This window comes from Aedes aegypti, chromosome 1, assembly GCF_002204515.2.
Source record: "Aedes aegypti strain LVP_AGWG chromosome 1, AaegL5.0 Primary Assembly, whole genome shotgun sequence".
NCBI lineage: Eukaryota > Metazoa > Arthropoda > Insecta > Diptera > Culicidae > Aedes > Aedes aegypti.
Genome location: NC_035107.1, coordinates 138,590,981 through 138,617,570, shown reverse-complemented (window position 1 = coordinate 138,617,570; position 26,590 = coordinate 138,590,981). Strand labels below are relative to the sequence as shown.

The 26,590-nt window shown below is 37.3% G+C and overlaps 2 protein-coding genes across 2 annotated transcripts in view; one reads left to right on the top strand and one right to left on the bottom strand.

Annotated features, from left to right (window-relative positions):
* The window catches only part of LOC5571498 (zinc transporter ZIP1), a 48,336-nt gene extending 43,849 nt beyond the window's left edge, over positions 1-4,487 (top strand). Inside the window, exon 2 of the mRNA XM_001659698.2 lies at positions 4,052-4,487. Coding sequence (XP_001659748.2) covers positions 4,052-4,134 — 83 coding nt within the window. The 3' untranslated portion in view covers positions 4,135-4,487. The remainder of the gene's footprint in view (positions 1-4,051) is intronic.
* A 20,939-nt stretch (positions 4,488-25,426) lies between these two features.
* Positions 25,427-26,590, bottom strand: part of LOC5571499 — a 50,612-nt gene continuing 49,448 nt past the window's right edge. Inside the window, exon 5 of the mRNA XM_001659699.2 lies at positions 25,427-26,542. Within this exon, the coding sequence (XP_001659749.2) occupies positions 26,397-26,542 (146 nt within the window). The 3' untranslated portion in view covers positions 25,427-26,396. The remainder of the gene's footprint in view (positions 26,543-26,590) is intronic.

Here is a 26,590-nt window from a genome sequence, read left to right as displayed (position 1 = left end):
TCATCTCTTTTAGGTTTTAGGGATAACACATCTCCAGTATGACTAGCGGCCCTCAGGAAAATCGTCTCCGAAAAATTTGAATTTGCCTATCTCAGTAACAAGCAATTATTTCGAAACTTTTTAAAGTTGTATTTTGTGTTAACATAAAGATATATTATAAAAGGTACATGGACATTGATTTTTCATTATTTTCAATGCGAGATCATCTTTCCAATATTTTGCTGTTCGGATAATTTGCGGACACCCTGTACTCGCTATTTCTATGCTCACTGCAAAAACTGAATTGTGTTTTGGTTAGACTTTCCAGATGAAAATTTTAGATAGGAAGACATTTTTAGTGATTTGCTTCGAAAAAAGAGGACATTCAATTTTTTCACCAAAGGGGAAGGAATTTTGGCCACTTCATAACGGCAGCTGGTTGTATGATGGATTTGACAAATATAGTTGATAGGTTTAGAGTTCACAGGGGTTTAAAAACCAGATGGAAACTCGTTTGACCCTTTACCACTGTTCTTGAACCTACGGCGCAATTTATTGTTTAGACATCTCAACAAAAATGTATAGAGAGGAAATATGGTCCCATTGTTGACACACGAGAACATTTAATTATTTTTTAAACTTTGAATTATTTTGTGCATATTACTAGAGTAAAATTTAAGGTTTTCAATTTAAAATTAGTGTACAAACCCTTGGCTTGAAATCTAAATGATTTTCAGGCTTTTCTGTAGTGTGCAGTATATTTGATCTGAGCACTTCAGTGTTAGTTAGTTACTAAGAGTTTTGTTTGGTACTCTTTTGCATACATCTAAAAATAAAAGAAAATGAAAAATTAAAAATTAGAGCTTCAGTCTTTCTTCGCACTTAAGATTTTTGTTCGGTAGTTTTTCGCATGAATCTAAAACTAATAAAAAATAATGATGGATCACTGCGGTAAGCATATTTCTTGAATCTTAAAGAACAAATGCGTTGAAAAGGAAAGAAAACAAAAATTAATTTGATTAATTTGGAATAAACTATACTGAATTACATTTGGAAGACCCGAAGTAAGTAAAAGTGAAATTTTGGTTGATTTTGAGTTAGGTATACTAAAATTTTGTACACGGAGACGGAATTCAACTCAATTTTGGGTTGTTTCAACGCAATTCCGTAATTGAGCCCAATAACTCCATTTTAGCTAAATTTCAAAGGTCCCCGCTAGGTAGTTTGGCTTTAATTCCATTAGAAAAATGTACTCAATTTTGGGTTGATTTAACGCAAAATTGAGTTCTTTCGACCCAAACATAAGAAAAGTTGCATTTACCCAAATTTGGCTTATTGGGCCAAAGTACCCCATTGGGTACTCTTATATTGGCAGCTCTCTCTATTTGTGACAACATTCGTGTGGGAGAAAGAGAAAACCGAGAGATTTTGGGTTGAAACTATAATCGATATACTTAATTTCGGGTAAAGTAAACTCAAAAATTAGGTAAAAATATTTTTCCATGTACGTGTACAGTGATGTTCAAGGTTTCTAACAAATTTTTAAGTGTTTTTCCGTCTCAAAAATATTATAACTTCCAGAAGATTGGCTTGTGTTTGTTGGATCTCATATAATTTAGCAAGTAAAATTATGCTGAAAAACTTAAAAACCATTTTTCTCAAAATTTGACTTCGTCGGTTACACCTATTGATCTAAACTGGCGCTTATGAGAAGTGTAAAGCAACTAAAATCTAACTTCTGATAATTAGAACCTTACTATTAGGAGAACAACCTTATCCCTTAACATAAGCAAATCTCGAGTTTTAGTTAACTGATGAAACTGAAAATTTAATAACGCTACATATGTAGAATTATAGTAATACATTTCCACATATATGTATAGAGTAATACTTGAGATTTGCTTCCTCAAATGGGCAGAGTGATTACGGAGAATTGCCGTGCGGCCTTAAGCATAAAATTCATAAAGGAAATTATCAAGGAGAACATACTATAGTGTCAAAATCATTTTCTGGGAAAAAGCCCCACAAGACTGTGGCTCTTGGGCTTCCACCTTTGTGAATTCGGACCTGGTGCTACCCAATACCAAACTTCTTTGAAACTGAGCGCAATGTACTTTGATGCAAAACTTGACGTTAAAACAAATGTTTGTCTCGCTTGTTACCGGACGCAAATCTTACGACATGTCACTAGGAATACATTTTCCAACTTGAAATCAAAATATATCGGTATAAAATAAAGACATGGCCAAATCTGCTGCTGCCCATCAGTCTCGCACTGTGCAATGCAGAAACCCATAAAGTATGATGAACGTGCCATCGGGCGGGGATGTTTCACGAGAAGAAAAGACCGTCATAAGCTTTCGCTTCATGGGCACATTGTTTGGGCTTTTTATTAGCCAAACACGATCATAATATTAATGTGATATTAATCTGTCTGCAAGACCCTCCGCTACGTTCCGGGTAGTCACACTTCTATCTGCTGACACAAATTACTCAGAAAACTCAGAAAGAAGCTTGCCATTGGCGATGGTGACAATCGTGAAAGGCATTTCTGGGTTTTTTCATCTGTCTTTTTGCGGTTACACCGATGTGCCGTTAGGCTCTTGGTAACAATGGGATGGGTAAGGTCTAAGGTATTGCGTTTGATTTGGATGTGAGGAAATATGTAACAATTGTCATCAAGGTTATAGCGATTATATGGCTTAAATAGTTTGTGTTATGCCATCTATGTCTGTTACTTTTCATTTGAATGACAATGCAACTCTGTAATGCAGTGTGGCATAAGAGAAATTCATTCAGCTTATTTTTTTAATATGCTTCTTATTAAATAATACAATAGAGCAAATTCTTTCTTTTACTTAGTCTTCTTTCCTGCTCTAAACACGAGTTTATCATTTTGCTTGTATGAAGAAAACATTTTTTCAAGCTACTACAGATTATATTCAGGCTTCGTCCTATGACAGAGAGGCTGTGTCATACGCAAACAAAAAATTGTGACATCCCTGAGGCAACTCAGGTAATTAAGATGTAAACATATTGTATAGTATTGGTCCCAAAATGCTGCCTTGTGGAACACCAGACTTGGAGTTTTTTTTAACCTGAAGTATACGATTTGACATAATTTTGGATTATTCTAACAATGTATGTTAGAAAATTAAAGTTTTTTGAGTTTTACAATCAACGTTTCATGCCAAACACTGTCCAATGCTATTTATGCCTAGAAGAGCAAGACCAGTAGAATAGCTAGTATAAATTTACGACCACATGTGCTAAGCTTGTTTGCACTTGCATCGTTAAACTAATTCATTTATAGTCACATCTCAAACATATTGCAGCCATTTTCAAATACCGTAAAACGGGGTATCTTTGATAATGCGGGTAACTTTGATAGTGCGTTACCCACCACATACTAAACGAAATATCATAATTTCTGTTAATCGGTTAAGCACAACGAATGCAAAACTAAATAATATTAGTATGACACTTCATGTAAGAGCTGTTTTCATTTGAATCGAGAACATTTGAGGCTTTTTATACAAATATTAAAAATTGACACAATTTTAGCATTTTCGAAACGCTTTCAAACAAGCTGTTCTACGAGCACTATTTGATATAGTTTTGAATAGTTGGTCACTTATCTTTGACAGCCTAGTTATCATAGAACTTGAATATGGTCTCAAATCTCTTAGCGAAAAGCATTTTCACAAACTGGGACCATTTTTGTGATCTAAGTCAGAAATTTCCATATAACGTTAAACGCCTAGAGGTATGCAATGCCCTACAAATGTTCGTAATCCATTCAATTTTGTTCGATGCATACTTCATTATCAAAGTTACCCCAAAACAGAAAACCGACTTTCGATTATATGAAAAATTATATATCAATTCAAAATAAATCTTTTGGCATTCTATCAACAGCAATCGATAGCTAGGATGCCAGTACTTGTTTTAAAAATATAAACTATAATTCTTTGAAACAGCATCCATAAATATTCAAGTTTTCTTCGAAAAAACTATCAAAGTTACCCCGTTTTACGGTACTTATTCTTTTCCCTATGTTTTTCCTTTCCAGCCGGACATAGCCACAGTCACAGCCATGGACTGACGGGAGATGACCATGACCACGACCACGATCATAACCATGATCACCACTAGCGGGTCGCGATCGGCCGATGGAGATCCGAGAAGAAGCTTATCGTCACCGTTTGCTACAAGTGAACACGTGAATGTAGGCAGCAGGAGATCGAAGTGACGGAGGGTCGTAACAATTGTTGCCGAACAATTATTGTTAAAAAAAACGAGTAGAAATATGAACAGTATTTGCTTGAGGTGAGCCGGCGTCCGAAACTCTTTGCAGCTGTGATAGTGTGAAAACAAGTTTTAACCTTACACAAAAGGATAGAAGCTTCTTATACGATTTGATAGATGTTTAAGAAACCATAGATAGATAGCGAGTTTTATAATGAATATCGGTTTTAGTACAAACCGCTGGATGCTTGAGGATGTGATTCAACGATACATAATGCTAACCAACAGTAAGATTTTAGCCGATCTTTACAATTATCAAGACTTGAATTGTATCTGTGTACCGTAATAGCATTTGCTTATTATTTTTACGTCAGATTGTATTAATAAATTAGTTTTAATATAATTAACGACAATTTATTTATCCGAAAAATATCCCACTACAGTGTAGCTACATGACAGAGCTGGGCGTGTTCGTCGGTTTGGGTGATACTTCTCCTGATGCCTTAAACGTTTAAGGGTTTGCAAGTCCTTTTTCTACTACGTACAGCCAATGTAGTTGTGGACTTGCCCGAGGTCGCCAACAAATATTTGATTCCCTGCTGAACAATATTTTGGATTTTGATCCCATTGAAGTACGCCGTATTTCATAAAGTTAGGTGGGGCAAAAGTACGACCTTAGTGGAATAATCAATATTTCCTGAAAAACTATAGCCATTGAAAATAAATAAATACAGCACAGTGATTTTGCCATATACTGGCTAAAATTTTGTTGAAACAATTTTCGTTAAAATATTTACCCATTTTTTACCGTTAACTTATGTTTACCGAAAAATACACACTAAATTTTCATCAAAGAATTACCCAAAACAGGGTTAATTGAAATATACCAAAAAATAAAAACAGTCGTCACAAACAAGTTAAATTTTGTTATTTTTATCGCATGATCAGGCCTATTTAGATAAAATGTGTATTTTTAGGTTATATGTATACTCCCGTGCAAATGTTTGGGTTCACACCCCCTCAAAAACATGAAAAAGTGTTCTGTCCATATCTCTGTGATTACACGTCCAATTGAAACTCTTTAGGTCGCATTCGAAAGGCAAAGAGTTATTCTCACTTTGTATGTATTTTTTCAAAAACATTTCTTAAATTTTGTATACCAAATTTTTACTTAGAAAGGTTACATTTTTCAAAAAACGCACTGAAAAAACATATCTAATTTCCTCAGCATTGGAGCGACCAACATTTTAAATCAAAGTGTCATTAGAATCGTAATTTTTTATTCTTTAAAGAGACTCCACCAAATTTTGGCGGAAAAATCTTAAAAGTATTCAATATCAACGAAACAGTCAGTCAAGTCATCGTGCAAAAGTTTGGGTTCACCCTTCAGTATGATGCAAATCGTGCAAAAGTTTGGGTTCACCCGAGCCGTTTAAGTAATTTCAGTAATTTCAGTAATTTCGAAGAAATACTATCAGAAATTCCATGAGTGTCACCAAAATTATTTTCAAGATCACCAAGCAAGGATTCTTCCACAAATTCTTCAGTAAGTTCATCAACCGTTTTTCCAACATTGCCTTTGACGTTCTTCCTAAAATGTTTCTTCAGATTCCTTCAATAAATCTTTTTGATAATCTTTCGGAAATTGTTAAGGATAAAAACATCGCAGCAAAGATTATAAAGCACTTCCTGGATAATCCACAAAATGATTATTCCAGGTGTTTCTCTAAGGATTCCTCCTTATACTTATTCCACAAGGTTTTCAAAAGCAATTAAATAAGATTCAGTTGGGTAAATGTGCCAAGCGATTTTTACAGAAAAGTTGTCCGCAGAACTATCTGCATTTTGCAACAGAAAATGTCTTTCTCTAGATTCCTCCAAAATCATTTTGATGTTGCTTCCCGCATTTCTTAAAAAATCTCTCGGGAAAAATATTTTAATATTTCTTCAAGGAAATCTACGCAAGTAAAACAAAATCAAATATTTATATGAAGAATTCTCTCAAAAAAAATCACCAGAGATTCATCTAAATATTTTCCAGGTTAATTTTTTGCCATCCATCTGAAGAAAACTTAGCTTGATTGAAGTTCCTTGAGAAGCCTTATTTTTCGCCAAAATTTCCTTCCATCTATTGTCTAAGAAATTTCTCTAGTAATAAATGTTTGTCGCAAAATATTAAGAAAAGTTTAAAATTTAACATATTTTGTATGATAGACAATAATGGATTGATGGAACAATTGTTGTATTCAAATTAACCTTACACCAATATTCTTAAATAATATTCAACTTAACTTTGTGTCGTGCTTGAACAGCAGGCTACTTCTTAAGCCTGATTTGCTGCTGAATGCAATAAAATAAGAATCAAAATTCAGAATAACACGTGTTATTTATCATCGTATATGAAAGAGAAAGGAGTAAAAACATACAATGATGTTTAAACATTTACAGCTTTCGATGCATTTCCAGATCGTGTCTGGCATTTGGGGCCTCCTTATAATATTGGTCAAATTGGTACTGAAATTTGTGATCAAAAAGCAATGTTAAAATTCATATTTATTTTTTCAAATTCATTTTTGTACAGTCCGAAAATATAATATTTTTCATTAATGGGCACCAACACCGCAGTTTTTGAATTATGAATTTAGCAGTTTAGGTGCCCACTACTGGGGGACCTGTGAGGGACAAAAACATTTTCTTTCTCTTCAAATTCAAAACATCTTTTATTTTCAAACAGTTATGGGCAAGTTTTTGATCCAACGCTAATATTTGATACAATGTTTTTACTATTAGTGCCTCTGATACCTTAATAAATCGATCATTTGGTCTCACGATTATCATTCGCGCCTACATTTAGATACCATCTGTCAACTGTTATACTGCACTTTAATTTTCTCCGCACGAAAAGCTATGGGCTCACACGCAAAAACAGTGAATGAGAATTTTGTGTGGTTTGATGGTTAATGCAATAAACTTGCTGTAAACTTCAGTGAGAGAAGTTCAATCAAGGGTTCTTCGTTTTGCTTCTAATCGTAGAGATTTTTTTGAAATTCATTTAATCAATAGGAAAATATATGAACTTAGTTATAGTTTATGAACATTTTTTGTATGATACCTTGTATATAAATAAAAATACCTGAATTACTTTTAAAGCCTGTCTGGCTTCTGTTCCTACAGCAAAAGGGTGTAATTATCCTTCATTCGTTTAATACACATTGCTTGAAAGCAATGTTTATCAGATGATGACCATTTACACATAAATTACGTATACGTATTGAAAGCCGAAGAAACAAATTGATACAAATGGAGGATAATGCTTTCTAAAAAGGCAAGGGTTAATATCTGATCTCATCAAGCATTGTATTAAATAACGTCATGGTAGTAGCGACGACGAACGTCTAGAAATAGTAGTGGACGGTACGATGACGCCAACAGATAGAAAAAAAAAACAGTACGAGAGGAAACCATCATCCTCACGCTACGATGGCTAAATTGCAAGGACACAACATAATGACGTGTATCCAATGGCTATAATGGACAATTTTTTCGTCAATTAAGCCTGATGAACGAGGGCGGTGTTTGGTGTCAGCATTTCTTACACTTGAAGCGTTGGATTAATTGATTTTTGTATTGCTGTGGTCAGATGCCCATACCGAAATCCTAACTATTCATTGACTAATTTGAACCAACATTCTGTTTTAGATTTTTTTGTTACAAGTTCATTGATATAGGAAAGCAAGACTATTTGAAGATAAAAAATTTTCAATTTGGAATAACTTTGGCAATAGTCCATTTTCTAAATACCCTCTTAAAAAAATTACACAAAACCGGGCTCTTCTTGATCATAAAAAGATTCTGTGTGTAATTTTCACACATGCGGAAAAATCTATTTTGTGCTGATTTCTGCTTCATTTTTACAAATTTTATGCCACATTGCGATGCTTCATACAGGGATTGCAGCGGTCTGACAGCCGAATAATAGTGACATTGATGACTAAAATTTTAAAAACAGTGACTGAAAAATTACTTCAAAACACAGAAAAAAATACAAAAAATATGCCAAAATTGGATATTCCGGATCTTCCGGTGAGCCCCCCAATAGCCATACAGGGGCTTATGCACTCAAAGCATTATTTATGCCCATGCATGTTGAAAACTAGTGAGATTGAAAAAAAAAAACCCGCGGCTTTCCAAGTCATTTTCGACGATTTGACCACTTTTACGGATGTTCCGGATCTTCCGGTGAGCCCCCCAATGGCCATACAGAGTATTAAGTAGTCAAAGCATTGTTAATGTCCATGTATGTTGAAAGTTATAGTGACGACTTCCTTCGGAAGGGAAGTAAAGCCGTTGGTCCCGAGATGAACTAGCCCAGGGCTAAAAATCTCGTTAATAAAGTCAAACCAACCAACCATCCATGTATGTTGAAAACTAGTGAGGTTGCAAAAAACCGCGGCTTTCCAAGTCATTTTTAACGATTTGACCACTTTGACGGATGTTCCGGATCTTCCGGTGAGCCCCCCAATGGCCATACAGGGTCTTATGCACTCAAAGCATTTTTAATGTCCATGTTAGTTGAAAACTTCTTCTTCTTCTTTCTGGCGTTACGTCCCTACTGGGACAGAGCCTGCTTCTCAGCTTAGTGTTCTTATGAGCACTTCCACAGTTATTAACTGAGAGCTTACTATGCCAATGACCATTTTTGCATGCGTATATCGTGTGGCAGGTACGAATATACTTTATGCCCTGGGAAGTCGAGAAAATTTCCAACCCGAAAAGATCCTCGACCGGTGGGATTCGAACCCACGACCCTCAGCTTGGTCTTGCTGAATAGCTGCGCGTTTACCGCTACGGCTATCTGGGCCCCCTTGAAAACTAGTGAGGTCGAAAAAACCGCGGCTTTCCAAGTCATTTTTAACGATTTGACCACTTTGGCGGTTGTTCCGGATCTTCCGGTGAGCCCCTCAATAGAAAAACAGGGTCTTATGCACTCAAAGTTTTGTTAATGTCCATGTATGTTGAAAACTAGTGAGCTTGAAAAAAAACCGGGGCTTTCCAAGTCATTTTTAACGTTTTGACCACTTTTACGGATGTTCCGGATCTTCCGGTGAGCCTCCCAATGGCCATACAGGGTCTTATGCACTCAAAGCATTGTTAATGTTCATGTATGTTGAAAACTAGCGAGGTTGAAAAAAACCGGGGCTTTCCAAGTCATTTTCGACGATTTAACCACTTTTACGGATGTTCCGGATTTTCCGGTGAGCCCCCCAATGGCCATACAGGGTCTTATGCACTCAAAGCAATGTTTATGCCCATGTATGTTAAAAATTAGTGAGATTGAAAAAAAAACGGGGCTTTCCAAGTCAATTTTAACGATTTGACCACTTTTACGGATGTTCCGGATGTTCCGGATCTTCCGGAAGGCATATTCCAGTTTATCAAGGAAAGTTCCATGTAAGTGACTCCTTAAATCACTTGAATATCTTTCATGTTGCACGATTGACTGTTCCTACAAAACTTGAGTAGTTAAATGACAGTTTAGTATTATAAAACTGTTCAGGAAAGGAAGTTGATAAATTTTTTACCCGACTTGTCCCAGGAGGACACCGGAATAACTCCGGCCACAGGCAAAATTTGGACCACTTTCCCCAGCATAGGCAAATAGAAGAGTATGGAATTCATATGGTTAAAGAAGTTTGCAAATCGGATAGAAAATAGCGTCACGAGATTTTTTTTATTTTTTTTTTCTTAACCCGATCGGATTCGGGTTAATAAAGGATCCTACGAATTTTTGGCGAAGTTCTTGTTTGGCGTCTTTACAGATTTGTAAAATTATTTCTATTATATTATTGAACAAATGTCTTAATAAAAAAATAAGGACATTGTTTTTTAGACTGTCTATATTGTTCAAAGGTATTTTCGGCTGTACAGGCTAGAACCTTGAAGCTAGAAAATCTTCCATTTTTGCAAGTTTGAAGAAAAAATATCCATACTTTTTTGCAATCTACTACATATGACCCAAACACTTCGTCCTTTGGCGGAGATGCCTGTGTTATCCGCAAACAAAGAATTTTGACGTTCCTGAGGTAACTCAGGTAAGTCAGATAAGAAAATATTGTATGATATTGATCCCAAAATGCTACCTTGTGGAACACCAGCTCTTACAGAAAGTCTTTCAGACTTGGAGTTCTGATAATTAACCTAAAGTGTACGAGTTGACAGATAACTTTGGATTATTCTAACAATGTATGTTGGAAAATAAAAGTGTTTTCTTTTTTAATTTTACTATTAAGCTTTCATGCCGAACACTATCGAATGCTTTTTCTATGTCTAGAAGAGCAAGACCAGTAGAATAGCCTTCAAATTTGTTGGAACGAATAAAATATTTTTTAAACTGTGAACAATACTTATCATTGTACATTTTGCATCGTTCGACACATCGTCGTAAGATTTTATTGCGCAGCTCATTTAAGACATTTCACTATTTCACTGAAGTCTCTTTTCGAATTTGCTTAAACGTGGACGTTTTTGCCGTCAGTAAATTTAAGATAATTGGCCAGAAATTAAACGACCATTGCTAAGTAGGTCACAGTCAATAAAGAATAAAGCTTTAAGCCTCCTCCAGAGCACTAGCAAATTTTACTTGATGGCGCCGCAGAGCAGCACTCCACGCAAAGTAAACCAAAATGTCCCTCGGAAAGTTTCTCTTACCATTTACCAATGCAAACACAGCCGCTGCATGATTTTCCCAGCTTTCCGGAGACTATCGGGTCGGTCCCATCGAGCATATCTTCACAATGGATCCGTTACATTACTTGTGTAACCGTATATATAAAAAAGTTTCCTTCGAGATGTGCCACCATCATTTGGGTGCTAGGTGGGGGGCAATGATTTTCAATGAATTTGTTTGCCCGCACCGGCATTAAAGTCTGTGCCGATGGGACCCATTTCTGACTGTTTCTGATCCTACTCAGTTGTGTGTTGGGCAGTATAAAAAAAATGATGCAAGTAAAATACAGCAGAGGGGACGTACTTTCCCAGCAAATTTTATAGCACTAAATTGTTCTACCCGTAGGAAGCGGCGAAGCGTTAAAATTATTATCTCAACTACCGTCAATGGGGGTGACAATGGGTCTAGGGGGTGAGATTGGGTCAAAACGGAAAATTATGATTTATGAAATATTTCAACCAAAATCGCTGATATTACTAAAATTATTAATTTATATGTTAGGGAACATATTATTACTCGTAATTCACCACAATATACATTTTTAGAAATAGTAGTTTTTGTTTACTACATCGATAAACTTGTATGTTGAAACTAGAAAAAAATTACAGCATTTAATTGCTTCTGTGCAAAGTATTACGCATTTACTTTAACCTCTATCGTTATATTAGTAGAAGGTTGAAAGTCTGTTCATTACACTTTACACGTATTTTCCGGAATCTATTTGATTTTTCCACAAAAAATTAATTTTTTTCGGTACGGTGTCTAAAACATCAAAAATGGGGGTGAGATTGGGTCAAGCAAGAACGATAGTAAATGAAATTGCAAGTCCACTTTTTGGACATTTTACGGTGCCGGGTGTTCTCTTTTTTCATTAAGATGTGTTTATTCTTCCTAAATACAGCATCTCTGAAACATCAAACAAATCTATTTGAATATTCCATGCATTGAATAACAATGCAACGCATTTTGACAACTTCTCAAACCAGCAACTGTAATTCGTGCGCAGCAACATCGTAAAATTTTATCAAATGGATTTTTTTTTTAATTTAATTATTTATCAGTGTTTTCAAATTATAGAAACATCTAACGGAAGTACAAATGAGTTAAATCGCTGAAATACCGGGATTATGACGTCAACGTCTAACTGAAATATATTGATCGTGGAATGTCGCACCGATATATAAATATTTGCGAAGGTTTAAAATAATCGCTGTTTCACTACACCTTTGGGGAAACTAAATAGGCTTCATGGCAATGGGGATGAGACAATTTGAGGAAAAAAAAAACAAGAAAATTTATGTTAACTTGACGATAAATGTTGGATTCACATATTTTTTCTCATAGCTCTTCAATTTATTGGTATAATCGTTCTTTTGAGTGGGTTTATCATACTTGTGAAACATCTTAGATATCTTTTCGTCTTGTTTGCATTGTATTTCATCAATATTTTTCAGCTGAGAACGGTTTTGCAACCATATTCTCAAAAACAAGTTATTTCAATTACAGTGACCCAATGTCACCCCCTCTATGGGGTGAGATTGGGTCATTTTTCATTCCCTTGTGGTGCCGCTGTGAATAAATATTTTTCTGTAATTTTTTGAACAGTTGTTAATGTACCATCAAAGTACATACACACCAAATTTGAAGTTTATTGGAGTTAAACTACGATAGTTATTCAATAAATAAATCGTACATATCCCTTTTTGACCCATTGTCACCCCCAACGACGGTACATCAGTTGTGATTTGCAATAATCTTCTTGTGGAACGTCCAAAATTCATCCAAAGAACAAATAACAAAATGACGTCTCAAAGTATGAATTCTTTTGTGTTGTTGTTATTTATATAAGTAGGGAGTCGTGTATATATACAGGGAGTCGTGAGTTCGATTCTCACCGAGAAGACGTGTAATTTTATCGCAAATTTCACATCATTTTTTACATTTAATCCATATGCGAAGTATATGTAATGTTGTTTTTCAAAATTATGTTTTTCAGTCGTCTTCTAACGAAATTTCGTAAATATTAGGATTGCAGTTTGTCTTTGAAACTGCGGGTATCGATTTGTAAATTACGATAGTTCCGAATTCATGATGAGAGCTATTTGATTCAGTTTTTTTAATCATAAGTGTACCGATAAATTTTATAGAGTCTGATGCATTCGTTGCATACTTAAAGGTGTTTTGGGCATCTCATGTCATTTAATTATTGTTTTTATGATTAATCTTTGATTAATCATTAATCATTCAATAACGAATGATTAAATACACGAAAATAAGCACTAAACGACTTGAAGTATGCAACCAGTGAGTTATATACTAACACTAGAAAATGATGAATATTACTCATGATTAACAAACAATCCTATATAAAAATCAAATTACTCACAGTTTTTAATCACAAATCGTGATTGATTGCTCTGATTCAAGAGCCAGTATCCTGGAGGTAGTGGTCAATATATCGGCTCTGTGGAGCGTAGCTTGCGACATATCCAACTTCATGAATTATTAAGCTTTAGAAAGTTTCAGGCGTTAATGATAAACTTGAATATATGCCGGGTTGTTAAGGTGAAGTTGCATCGAAGCCAAACCTCAAATTTTCAAGAACACAAATCTAGAGAACCGGACAGCTGTTTGAGCTGAAAACTTAATCGGTTGGTCACTCGCTAATGGTGACCCATCAATTAAATTTTCCGCTGTAACAGCTGTTTAGCTCTCCAGATTCAAGCTTTTGAAAATTTGAGGTTTGGCTTCGATGCATCTTCACGTTAAAGATTGTCGATTTCCCGGGAAAAGTATTCAAAATATTGGTGTTGAAAAAATCATTAGTAATGCGAGCAAACCCCGGTATACTCTAATATACTGCTAATCATGTGATTATATTATTATTATACATATAAAAGTTTAATGGTATTTGCTCGCCTTTCTAGTGATTTTCAGTATTCTTTTTGTAAAGCGAAATGTTAAAATTTAATAAGTTGTTTATTCATACTCCGAAAATTCCTCCAAAATGAAAGTGAAGCACTATATTGGTAGTTCTGAAACCTAACTTTCCATATATTAAACTTCATGAATTTTGCAAACCAAGCCATTGAATTAATTCTCAAGGGAATTATTAAAATATTTGATATTAGACTTTTCGGAAGAATTGGCTTGTTTAGGAGTATCCAGTTTTATTTTGTATTTTCTGAATCTACATTAAAGTTCGAACCAGAACCCAAAATTTCAAAATTGTTCGTGCCCTGAAACTATTTTAATAACGCGTTTGATATTAGTATGGGAATAACTTTTGAATCACCCCCGGCAAATTTAACTTCGCGCGAGCTGTCATCGTTTAAATAAAAATATCTACGGATTGTAATCTTTTTTGATATACACTCCAACCTCTTTTTACGACCGTTTTTTTTATCGACGGTTCTTTTTCCGACCACTTTTTTACGACCGAAATTCAGATTAACGACCGTTTTTATAAATGACCATTATCTTGAAAAGTATTCAAAATAGAGGATCATGATGTTCAGCAAAATTGTTCAGTAGTTCAAGGGCTAACATATGGTGGTCATTCAATTGCGGCATTCTGCCACTAGGTGGCGCTAGTGAGCATAGAATTTTTGTTTTGCGGATAGCTCAGGATCCTGGCCACTTAGAAAGATGGCGTCTTCGGCAAAGTTGTTCAGTAGCTCAAGGACTATCATTATAAAGATTATGAGATTCGAAATTTTGCCACCAGGCGGCGCTAGTGAGCATAGAATTTTTGTTTTGCGGATAGCTCAGGATCCTGACCACTTAGAGAGATGGCGTCTTCGGCAAAGTTGTTCAGTAGCTCAAGCGCTATCATTATAAAAGTTATGAGATTCGAGATTTTGCCACCAGGCGACGCTAGTGAGCATAGAATTTTTGGTTTTGCGGATAGCTCAGGATCCTTCCCACTTAGAAAGATGGTGTGTTCGGCAAAGTTGTTCAGTAGCTCAAGGACTATCATTATTCTAGCCAAGAGATTCGAGATTTGACCACCAGGCGGCGCTAGTAAGCATAGAATTTTTGATTTGCGGATAGCTCAGGATCCTGACCACTTAGAGAGATGGCGTCTTCGGCAAAGTTGTTCAGTAGCTCAAGCGCTACCATTATTCTAGCTAAGAGATTCGGAATTTTGCCACCAGGCGGCGCTAGTGAGCATAGAATTTTTGTTTTGCGGATAGCTCAGGATCCTGGCCACTTAGAAAGATGGCGTCTTCGGCAAAGTTGTTCAGTAGCTCAAGGACTATCATTATTCTAGCCAAGAGATTCGAGATTTGGCCACCAGGCGGCGCTAGTGAGCATAGAATTTTTGTTTTGCGGATAGCTCAGGATCCTGACCACTTAGAGGGATGGCGTCTTCGCCAAAGTTGTTCAGTAACTCAAGCGCTATCATTATAAAGGTTAAAAGATTCGAAATTTTGCCACCAGGCGGCGCTAGTGAGCATAGAATTTTTGTTTTGCGGATAGCTCAGGATCCTTCCCACTTAGGAAGATGGCGTCTTCAGCAAAGTTGTTCAGTAGTTCAAGGACTATCATTATTCTAGCCAAGAGATTCGAGATTTTGCCACCAGACGGCGCTAGTGAGCGGATCCTGATATACCTAAACAACAAAATTTTCATACTCACTAGCGCCGCCTGGTGACAAAATTTTGAATATCATAGCTTTTATAATGATAGGCCTTGAGCTACTGAACAGTTCTGCCGAAGACGCTATCTTTCTAAGTGGTCAGGATTCGGAGCTATCCGCAAAACAAAAGTTCTATGCTCACAAGCGACGCCTGGTGGCTGAATTTTGAATCTAATAGCTTCTTTAATGATAACGCATGAGCTACTGAAAAACTTTGCCGAAGGCGCCATCTCTCTAAGTGGCTAGGATCCTGAGCTATCCGGAAAACAAAAATTCTATGCTCACTAGCGCCTCCTGGTGGCAAAATCTCAAATCTCTTGACTAGAATAATGTTAGTCCTTGAGCTAGTGAACAACTTTGCCGAAGAATAATGATAGTCCTTGAGCTACTGAACAACTTTGCCGAAGACGCCATCTTTCTAAGTGGTCAGGATCCTGAGCTATCCGCAAAACAAAAATTCTATGCTCACTAGCGCCGCCTGGTGGCAAAATCTGGAATCCTTGAGCTACTGAAAAACTTTGCCGAAGACGCCATCTTTCTAAGAGGTCAGGATCCTGAGCTATCCGGAAAACAAAAAATCTATGCGCTGCCTGGTGGCAAAATTTCGAATCTCATAACTTTTATAATGATAACGCTTGAGCTACTGAACAACTTTGCCGAAGGCGCCATCTTTCTAAGTGGGAAGGATCCTGAGATATCCGCAAAACAAAAGTTTCATAATCACTAGCGCTGCCTGGTGGCAAATCTCGAATCTCTCAGCTAGAATAATGATATTCCTTGAGCTACTGAATAACTTTGCCGAAGGCGCCATCTTTCTAAGTGGCCAGGATCCTGAGCTATCCGCAAAACAAAAGTTTCATGCTTACTAGCGCCGCCTGGTCGCAAAATTCTGAACCTCATAGCGTTTATAATGAGCAATTCTCGCTGAAACCAGGCCGCCATCGGCACCCATCGTTAGAATTCCAATTTTATGTCACTGATCGCTAGCTTTCGATAAAACTTAAGGGTGGTCCTTTTTGTTTTCTCAAATTGGTGGACCCCTCGTACGCCAGCTAGCTAAACAGTTTGCAAAAAAGCCCATTTTTTGATAAATCTTGGGTATTTCTTCACGTGATATGTCTCATATTTCCCTTGGAACACATACCAAACTTAATGGCATCGTATAGAGAAAGGATATAGCTTTCATTTGAAGTTAAAAAAATCCGGCGCCCTTTTTGAATTTGGCCGCCATCTTGAATTTTGTTAGAAAAATCGTTTTTTCACCATTAGCGCACCGCTCGTTTTGAATTCTGAGATCACCATCAGAAAGCTGAGGAAAAATTGCGTAAGATAGGCTACGGAAACTAGGTGTGCAATGGTATTTACCCTATGAAATGAACGATTTTCTAAAACATGTTCCACGATTTTGACGTATATGGCGAGTGCAATCAATGCAAACATCATTTTTTGTACAACAAAGATACAAGTTTTCTATAGTTGGTGTATTTTTCGAGTCAGATGAAGAATAGGAGTATTATTTTGAGTGATAAAATCTGGCGGCCATCTTGGATTTTGACGCCATCTTGATTTTGACTAGTAGAATGAATTTTTCACCTTGATAGCACTCAGCATGTCGAATTTAGAGGTTACCAATAAAAACAAGGTTACGTATACTCTTCTTCTTATTATTCTTCATTTTCCTGACGTTACGTCCCTAGTGGAACCGAGTCTGATATTCAGCTTTATTAGTTATAAATACAGGTTATTAAATAGGAATTTTCTTTTATAATACGATTTTTAATAACAGAATATTTCTTCGACATATCTTTGAATTCAGTTATTATGAATAAATAAATTTAATGAATAAAAACCGTCCAAAAACATTGATTGAAATAAACAAATTTTTTTTTTACCATATGCTTTTTTTGTCATCGAATGAAGTTTATAAATTGTGCGTTGGGACATTAGTAAGTTTTGTGGTAATATCTGTAGTTTAAACGTAAAACATTTCCAACAGTGCATTTATTTAGAATGGAAATCTTAAATTTTTAAGCAAAAAAAATCCTCGATTTTCTGAATCATAAAGTATTGTTTTTGCTAACACCCAACATGCATGTGAAAAATAGCGAAATTGAAAGGTGAGAAGCAGGCTTTGTTCTAATGTGGACGTAATGCCGAAACTCAGGTGAATCATTTTGAGTTTGGAAAATCTGGTGGCCATCTTGGATTTCGACGCCATCTTAGTTTTTAGCAGTAGAATGATTTTTTACCATCTCAGCGCTCTTCATGTTTAATTAATTAAAGATCTCCGTTAAAAAACAAACAGATTCTTTATTTCTTATCTTATTTAGGCTGTTCAACAGATTGTTCATTTCTATCAATGGTTTTAGACCAAATAAATGAAAGAATTAATGCTATTTTTCAACTCGCAGATATGCAGAACAATCATTCAGGTGGCAAATAAGCGTTAAAAAATTCTACTTGTTAATTTATTTTTGAAGCTTAGGGGCTGGCTCTATTCCAGTAGGGACGTAACGTCAGGAAAAAGAAGAACAAGAAGAATAGTAAGTGTAACGGTGGCATTAAAATTCAACATGTTGAGTGTTATCAAGGTGAAAACTCATTCTACTACTTAAAACCAAGATGGCGTCAAAATCCAAGATGGCCGCCAGATTTTTTCACTCAAAATAATACTCCTATTCTTCATCTGACTCGAAAAATACACCAACTATTGAAAACTTGTATCTTTGTTGTACCAAAAATGATGTTTGCATTGATTGCACTCGCCATATACGTCAAAATCGTGGAACATGTTTTAGAAAATCGTTCATTTCATAGGGTAAATACCATTGCACACCTAGTTTCTGTAGCCTATCTTACGCAATTTTTCCTCAGCTTTCTGATGGTGATCTCAGAATTCAAAACGAGCGGTGCGCTAATGGTGAAAAAACGATTTTTCTAACAAAATTCAAGATGGCGGCCAAATTCAAAATGGCCGCCGGATTTTTTTAAACTTCAAATGAAAGCTATATCCTTTCTCTATACGATGCCATTAAGTTTGGTATGTGTTCCAAGGGAAATATGAGACATATCACGTAAAGAAATACCCAAGATTTATCAAAAAATGGGCTTTTTTGCAAACTGTTCAGCTAGCTGGCGTACGAGGGGTCCACCAATTTGAGAAAACAAAAAGGACCACCCTTAAGTTTTATCGAAAGCTAGCGATCAGAGACATAAAATTGGAATTCTAACGATGGGTGCCGATGGCGGCCTGGTTTCAGCGAGAATTGCTCAATGATAGTCCTTGAGCTACTGAACAACTTTGTCGAAAACGCCATCTCTCTTAGTGGTCAGGATCCTGAGATATCCGCAAAACAAAAATTCTATGCCCAATAGCGCCGCCTGGTGGCAAAATTCTGAATCTCATAGCGTTTATAATGATAGTCCTTGAGCTACTGAACAACTTTGCCGAAGACGCCATCTCTCTAAGTGGTCAGGATCCTGAGCTATCCGGAAAACAAAAATTCTATGCTCACTACGGCCGCCTGGGGGCAAAATCTCGAATCTCTTGGCTAGAATAATGATAGTCCTTGAGATACTGAACAACTTTGCCGAAGACGCCATCTTTCTAAGTGGTCAGGATCCTGAGCTATCCGCAAAACAAAAATGTTATGCTCAATAGCGCCGCCTGGTGGCAAAATATCGAATCTCTTGATTAGAATAATGATAGTCTTGAGCTACTGAACAACTTTGCCGAAGACGCCATCTTTCTAAGTGGCCAGGATCCTGAGCTATCCGCAAAACAAAAATTCTATGCTCACTAGCGCCGCCTGGTGGCCAAATCTCGAATCTCATAACTTTTATAATGATAGCGCTTGAGCTACTGAACAACTTTGCCGAAGACGCCATCTCTCTAAGTGGTCAGGATCCTGAGCTATCCGCAAAACAAAAATTCTATGCTCACTAGCGCCGCCTGGTGACAAAATTTCGAATCTCATAACCTTTATAATGATAGTCCTTGAGCTACTGAACAACTTTGCCGAAGACGCCATCTTTCTAAGTGGCCAGGATCCTGAGCTATCCACAAAACAAAAATTTTATGCTCAATAGCGCCGCCTGGTGGCCAAATCTCGAATCTCTTGGCGAGAATAATGATAGTCCTTGAGCTACTGAACAACTTTGCCGAAGACGCCATCTTTCTAAGAGGTCAGGATCCTGAGCTATCCGGAAAACAAAAAATCTATGCGCTGCCTGGTGGCAAAATTTCGAATCTCATAACTTTTATAATGATAACGCTTGAGCTACTGAACAACTTTGCCGAAGGCGCCATCTTTCTAAGTGGGAAGGATCCTGAGATATCCGCAAAACAAAAGTTTCATAATCACTAGCGCCGCCTGGTGGCAAATCTCGAATCTCTTAGCTAGAATAATGATATTCCTTGAGCTACTGAATAACTTTGCCGAAGGCGCCATCTTTCTAAGTGGCCAGGATCCTGAGCTATCCGCAAAACAAAAGTTTCATGCTTACTAGCGCCGCCTGGTGGCAAAATTCTGAATCTCATAGCGTTTATAATGATAGTCCTTGAGCTACTGAACAACTTTGCCGAAGACGCCATCTCTCTAAGTGGTCAGGATCCTGAGCTATCCGGAAAACAAAAATTCTATGCTCACTAGCGCCGCCTGGGGGCAAAATCTCGAATCTCTTGGCTAGAATAATGATAGTCCTTGAGATACTGAACAACTTTGCCGAAGACGCCATCTTTCTAAGTGGTCAGGATCCTGAGCTATCCGCAAAACAAAAATGTTATGCTCAATAGCGCCGCCTGGTGGCAAAATATCGAATCTCTTGATTAGAATAATGATAGTCTTGAGCTACTGAACAACTTTGCCGAAGACGCCATCTTTCTAAGTGGCCAGGATCCTGAGCTATCCGCAAAACAAAAATTCTATGATCACTAGCGCCGCCTGGTGGCCAAATCTCGAATCTCATAATCTTTATAATGATAGCGCTTGAGCTACTGAACAACTTTGCCCAAGACGCCATCTCTCTAAGTGGTCAGGATCCTGAGCTATCCGCAAAACAAAAATTCTATGCTCACTAGCGCCGCCTGGTGGCAAAATTTCGAATCTCATAACCTTTATAATGATAGTCCTTGAGCTACTGAACAACTTTGCCGAAGACGCCATCTTTCTAAGTGGCCAGGATCCTGAGCTATCCACAAAACAAAAATTTTATGCTCAATAGCGCCGCCTGGTGGCCAAATCTCGAATCTCTTGGCGAGAATAATGATAGTCCTTGAGCTACTGAACAACTTTGCCGAAGACGCCATCTTTCTAAGAGGTCAGGATCCTGAGCTATCCGGAAAACAAAAAATCTATGCGCTGCCTGGTGGCAAAATTTCGAATCTCATAACTTTTATAATGATAACGCTTGAGCTACTGAACAACTTTGCCGAAGGCGCCATCTTTCTAAGTGGGAAGGATCCTGAGATATCCGCAAAACAAAAGTTTCATAATCACTAGCGCCGCCTGGTGGCAAATCTCGAATCTCTTAGCTAGAATAATGATATTCCTTGAGCTACTGAATAACTTTGCCGAAGGCGCCATCTTTCTAAGTGGCCAGGATCCTGAGCTATCCGCAAAACAAAAGTTTCATGCTTACTAGCGCCGCCTGGTCGCAAAATTCTGAACCTCATAGCGTTTATAATGATAGTCCTTGAGCTACTGAACAACTTTGTCGAAAACGCCATCTCTCTTAGTGGTCAGGATCCTGAGATATCCGCAAAACAAAAATTCTATGCCCAATAGCGCCGCCTGGTGGCAAAATTCTGAATCTCATAGCGTTTATAATGATAGTCCTTGAGCTACTGAACAACTTTGCCGAAGACGCCATCTCTCTAAGTGGTCAGGATCCTGAGCTATCCGGAAAACAAAAATTCTATGCTCACTAGCGCCGCCTGCTGGCAAAATCTCGAATCTCTTGGCTAGAATAATGATAGTCCTTGAGCTACTGAACAACTTTGCCGAAGACGCCATCTTTCTAAGTGGTCAGGATCCTGAGCTATCCGCAAAATAAAAATGTTATGCTCACTAGCGCCGCCTGGTGGCAAAATATCGAATCTCTTGATTAGAATAATGATAGTCTTGAGCTACTGAACAACTTTGCCGAAGACGCCATCTTTCTAAGTGGGAAGGATCCTGAGCTATCCGCAAAACAAAAATTCTATGATCACTAGCGCCGCCTGGTGGCCAAATCTCGAATCTCATAACTTTTATAATGATAGCGCTTGAGCTACTGAACAACTTTGCCGAAGACGCCATCTCTCTAAGTGGTCAGGATCCTGAGCTATCCGCAAAACAAAAATTCTATGCTCACTAGCGCCGCCTGGTGGCAAAATTTCGAATCTCATAACCTTTATAATGATAGTCCTTGAGCTACTGAACAACTTTGCCGAAGACGCCATCTTTCTAAGTGGCCAGGATCCTGAGCTATCCGCAAAACAAAAATTCTATGCTCACTAGCGCCGCCTGGTGGCAAAATTTCGAATCTCATAACCTTTATAATGATAGTCCTTGAGCTACTGAACAACTTTGCCGAAGACGCCATCTCTCTAAGTGGTCAGGATCCTGAGCTATCCGCAAAACAAAAATTCTATGCTCACTAGCGCCGCCTGGTGGTCAAATCTCGAATCTCTTGGCTAGAATAATGATAGTCCTTGAGCTACTGAACAACTCCAGAAGACCATCGGAATAGTCGGGGTCAAAAAAATTTGAAATTTAGCGTGACATAATTTGTGTACCATCCTTATTAATGAAATTCCAAATCAATTTCGATGTATAACTATTCCACGTATTTTCAACGTAAAGTTCCAGAATGTCGATTTCTACAGGAGATATTTCACTGATGGGTCACGTATAAATCGATCCACTGGCTTCAGTGTCTTCAATGAAAACTCTTCTGCCTTCCGAAAACTTCAGGAACTATGCACGGTTTATATTGCTGAGCTGGCAGCAATCAACTTCGCTTTGGGGATGATCTCAAACATGCCTGCAGACAACTTCTTTATCTTCTCGAATAGTCTCAGTTCTATTGAGGCACTCCGATCGATGAAACCTGTTACAGTAAAGCATGCATCTTACTTTCTTACAAAAATAAGAGATAAGATAAGATGTGTGCACTGGTCGAAAGATCATATAAGATTACCTCTATATGGGTCCCCTCACATTGCTTAATTTATGACAAGGCGGACTCTCTCCAGTGTTGTGAAAATCTCAATTTCCCATAACTCACGCTTGAGATTTTTCATGCGTGAGTTGTCAATCACGCAACTCAGCAGTCTAAAAATCATGGATGGGTTGGCTCACCATTTTGACTCATTGTCTCGTATTTCCACAGTTTACTCACACACGGCAAAAATTTCTTGTTAGATTGGTAAATTTGTAGTAATCCTTTCTAATTTAAAAGTAGACAACAACATTCAGGTTTCACGAGTTTTTGGCTGGTTTTGCGACGAAATCATTTTTTACGGTTTGAGATGATTGAGTGATTTTGCATCAAAATCTCAAGCGTGAGTTTTGCGAAGCAGATCTCAAATGAGTTTGCTCTCACGGGAGAGCGTATTGATTAAGATTTGAGTGTGAGTCCATCAACACTGACTCTCTCGCAAAGGTGGGCGCTGAAGAAGGTGAGATTTATGATAGACGAGTTTCACTCGATGATTTTTTCATTTAGTACGTCAAAGTTCTCTTCACGGTTGGCAAAGCGATTGGCTAAATGGCCAACTGGGACGGTGGTTACATTCCATAATTCCTAGAGTTTCCTTGCGAGCCTGGTGGAAAGGTTTGGACGTAAGTCGAGATTTCATTCGCGTGATGTCAAGACTTATGTCCAACCATTACTCGCTAGATGCACATCTACACAGGATTAACCTCGATCACGTAGTTAGGCAGTGCCCTGATATAGACGCCGCCAGAGCGCAACTTTTGGATACCCCTGCGGCCCGAGGTAGACAACCCTATGTTCCAGTTAGAGATTTAATTTATATGGTCGCTATTTACGATTTCCTTCGTTTGTTTTGTTCAAGATTTTAATTCTCTTGTGTTCTCTTCTCCAGTTTTTTTTTCTGTGTTGTCCCTTTTGTGTTAGATTGAGGATCCAGGCCATCCGGCAGACGAATACCGGCAAGAAATTGGTACCAACGCCATGGCACGATAAAAGAGCTACCACGCTCTCCCGGATGAGCTGCAGAGAACCCTTTTCCCAATACTTACCATGTCCTTCCCTTTCTAAATTGTGACCATTAACCTCGAGTTGCCACGAGAACCCTGGCTCCATCCCATATTAATCTTCAACTGAAAAAAAAAATTAATTGTATGTAATAAAAAATAAAAAAAAATGAATTTCGGCTCCGTAAAGCGTTGCACGCATTTGAGCCCCAAATAAACGAACTAGTCAAAAAAAGGAATCAAAAATGATAAGAATAGTCGAAATGAATAACTCACCGGCTTTCTATTTAGAAGTACCATGGTTTATTGAAAATCCCTTGAATATACTGTAGAATCGTTCATAATTGCGTGTCCACTTTGATGGGAGGCGAAGGGGATGTTCTGTACAAAATAGTGGAGAAATGATGACTAGCGGAAAGGGGGAGAAAAATCCCAAAACTCTCGTTAACATATTAGGAAAATTTACTCGATCCTAGGCTGTGTCTCTCAAACCTTGAACCCAGTGAAAAAGGATTATCCATTCAATATAGATTCAATGTAGTGACTTGTGGCCCATCAAGTATCAAGTAGGTTCAGCCGTTTAATTTATATATTACTTAAATTCCATCGAAAATCAGTTTTGAGAATTCGGCTCCAGAGGAATGTTTCTCACTATTTGGATGGTTTGTTACCCAAACAATATTCGAAATTAATTTTGTACGATACATATTACGTATCGAGCTGTTTATCCCGGGATTGGGTAAATAGTCATGGTCTACCACCCGACTGTCTAGCGGTGTCCTTTTATGTAGTTTGCCTTTTCCCTCTACCAATACAAATTGTTATCAGTCAATCTCATTGATTAATTACTTACCAACCTTCTCTACTTTCTGACTCTGGAAATAATGAGGGGATTTTGTGATATATGGTATGGAAAAGCTCTTTGGTAGAAGAAGATGCATTGAATGATTTTGACTCTGGGGATTACTATTGAAAGAGCAACGCTGAGAAATAATACAGGACGATTTATCTTCTCTTTGGTGAGTTATGCTTCACTGAGGCCTTAAGTGATTCAAAGCGGTATGTTTTTCATAGACTTTAAATATAAAAACGCTTAGTTCGAAATGTTGTGAAAAATATGATGGTAATACAGCCCCATGGGGCTTTCCAATGGGTGGTTAAAAATTCGAAAAAAGTTTCAAAATCAAATGGCCCATGTCTTCCTTCTCATCCTTACGAAAAAAATGTTGTATTGTGAAAATTTCAGCTTTTTCAGTAGTGATATAAAGGTGGCGTAAAAACCATGTAGTTTGTTACCGCTCCCAACAAACTATTTTCAGATAAAAATATCAAATCTTCTGTTTGAGTACTTTGTTTTATCTTTTCTGCATCACCTTTCGCAAACTTACATTACTGTTTCATCCAAAAGTCATACAAAGCTGAAAATGTTAATTTTTGCTTGCACACTCACTACAAACACTGAGTAGCGTTCGTAAGTTCTTAATGCACATTTTACATATCAAAGTGGACTTAGTACACCTTCGCCGTAAGAAAATAGAACACATTTCAGAAAAAGCTTTAACAATGCGTTCTGGTATATTCTTCCCCATGATGGAAATGCTTTCGGACAATGATCAATATTCTGGGTGGTTTATGAACGAATCTATTTAAAAGTTTTCATTCTTTCTTTTGGTCTAGTCTTTGTTAACAATCACTCTCTAGTTATACAACGTTCTCATGTTGCTACGTTTGTTTTGTTGAGGAAATTTCAATTAATATAAGAGCTTTGGATTTTATTTAGACACCTATCAATATGATGTACAACTTAATTATTTACTTTTTTATTATATGGCCATTAGGGATTGAATTATGTTTTTCGTTTATTTAATCCAACAAATTTTTATCAGACGGGTAGTTTATCTTTTAAGTATCTAATGAATATCATTAAAACTTTGGAAAGGTTTACAATGTAGATTGAGTATTAGGTCTGGTTTACGTTGTTTAAAATTGACAAAAATTGTTGCGCATTGGTTTGCTCGATTAGTTCTCTCACAAACGAATGAAGCATCAGGTTTGTACGGACTACATTTCTAAACGCAAACCCGCTCTGCTTGAGATAAATGCATCTTATGAAAGTGTATAAAACCGTAGATGTGTATACTACTCGCCATTATTCCTAGTAGTGGATCCCAATCATCAATAATAGGCTATTTTTAGAATTTACTCTTCTCCGTATATCAGTATATCATAATTTGTGAATGTTTCTTACACACGCGTAAACCCGTCTGAATTCTACCGAAGAATGCATGCTTTAACCATTTCAAGTTTCTAGAAATAACGTCTAGTTTGGTCGTAAAACGGTATGAGTATAAACAACACTTTCAATATGAGAGAAAATGATCTACTTTTTACTTCATATTCAACAAGGGTAAATTCTGTTGGTAATTTCAGCTAACGACTCTCAACACGGTTTGTGTGTATAAAAAAAGGAAAGTCAAATATAAATATATCATCGGTATGTCACGATACAAAAATATTGAAATGTTTTGTAGGATGCATCTTTTCGTGCTCATCTGTTGTTAGTTCATCTGGAGGAATGGAAGGCGTTCGGCTGGAGCTAGACAGGTTCCGATTCGCCCTCGCTGAGTATCATCGAGTGGATGTCGACAGCAGAACGTGTTTTTCTGGGCGGTTGCGGTGGCGAAAACACGTGCGGCCCCACGAAAACGGAATTCTGCCTGGGGCGAGTGTAGCCGGGATATCCTGCGGGGAAAGTTCGTGTTTTATGGGAAATTCTATTTATAAAGTCAA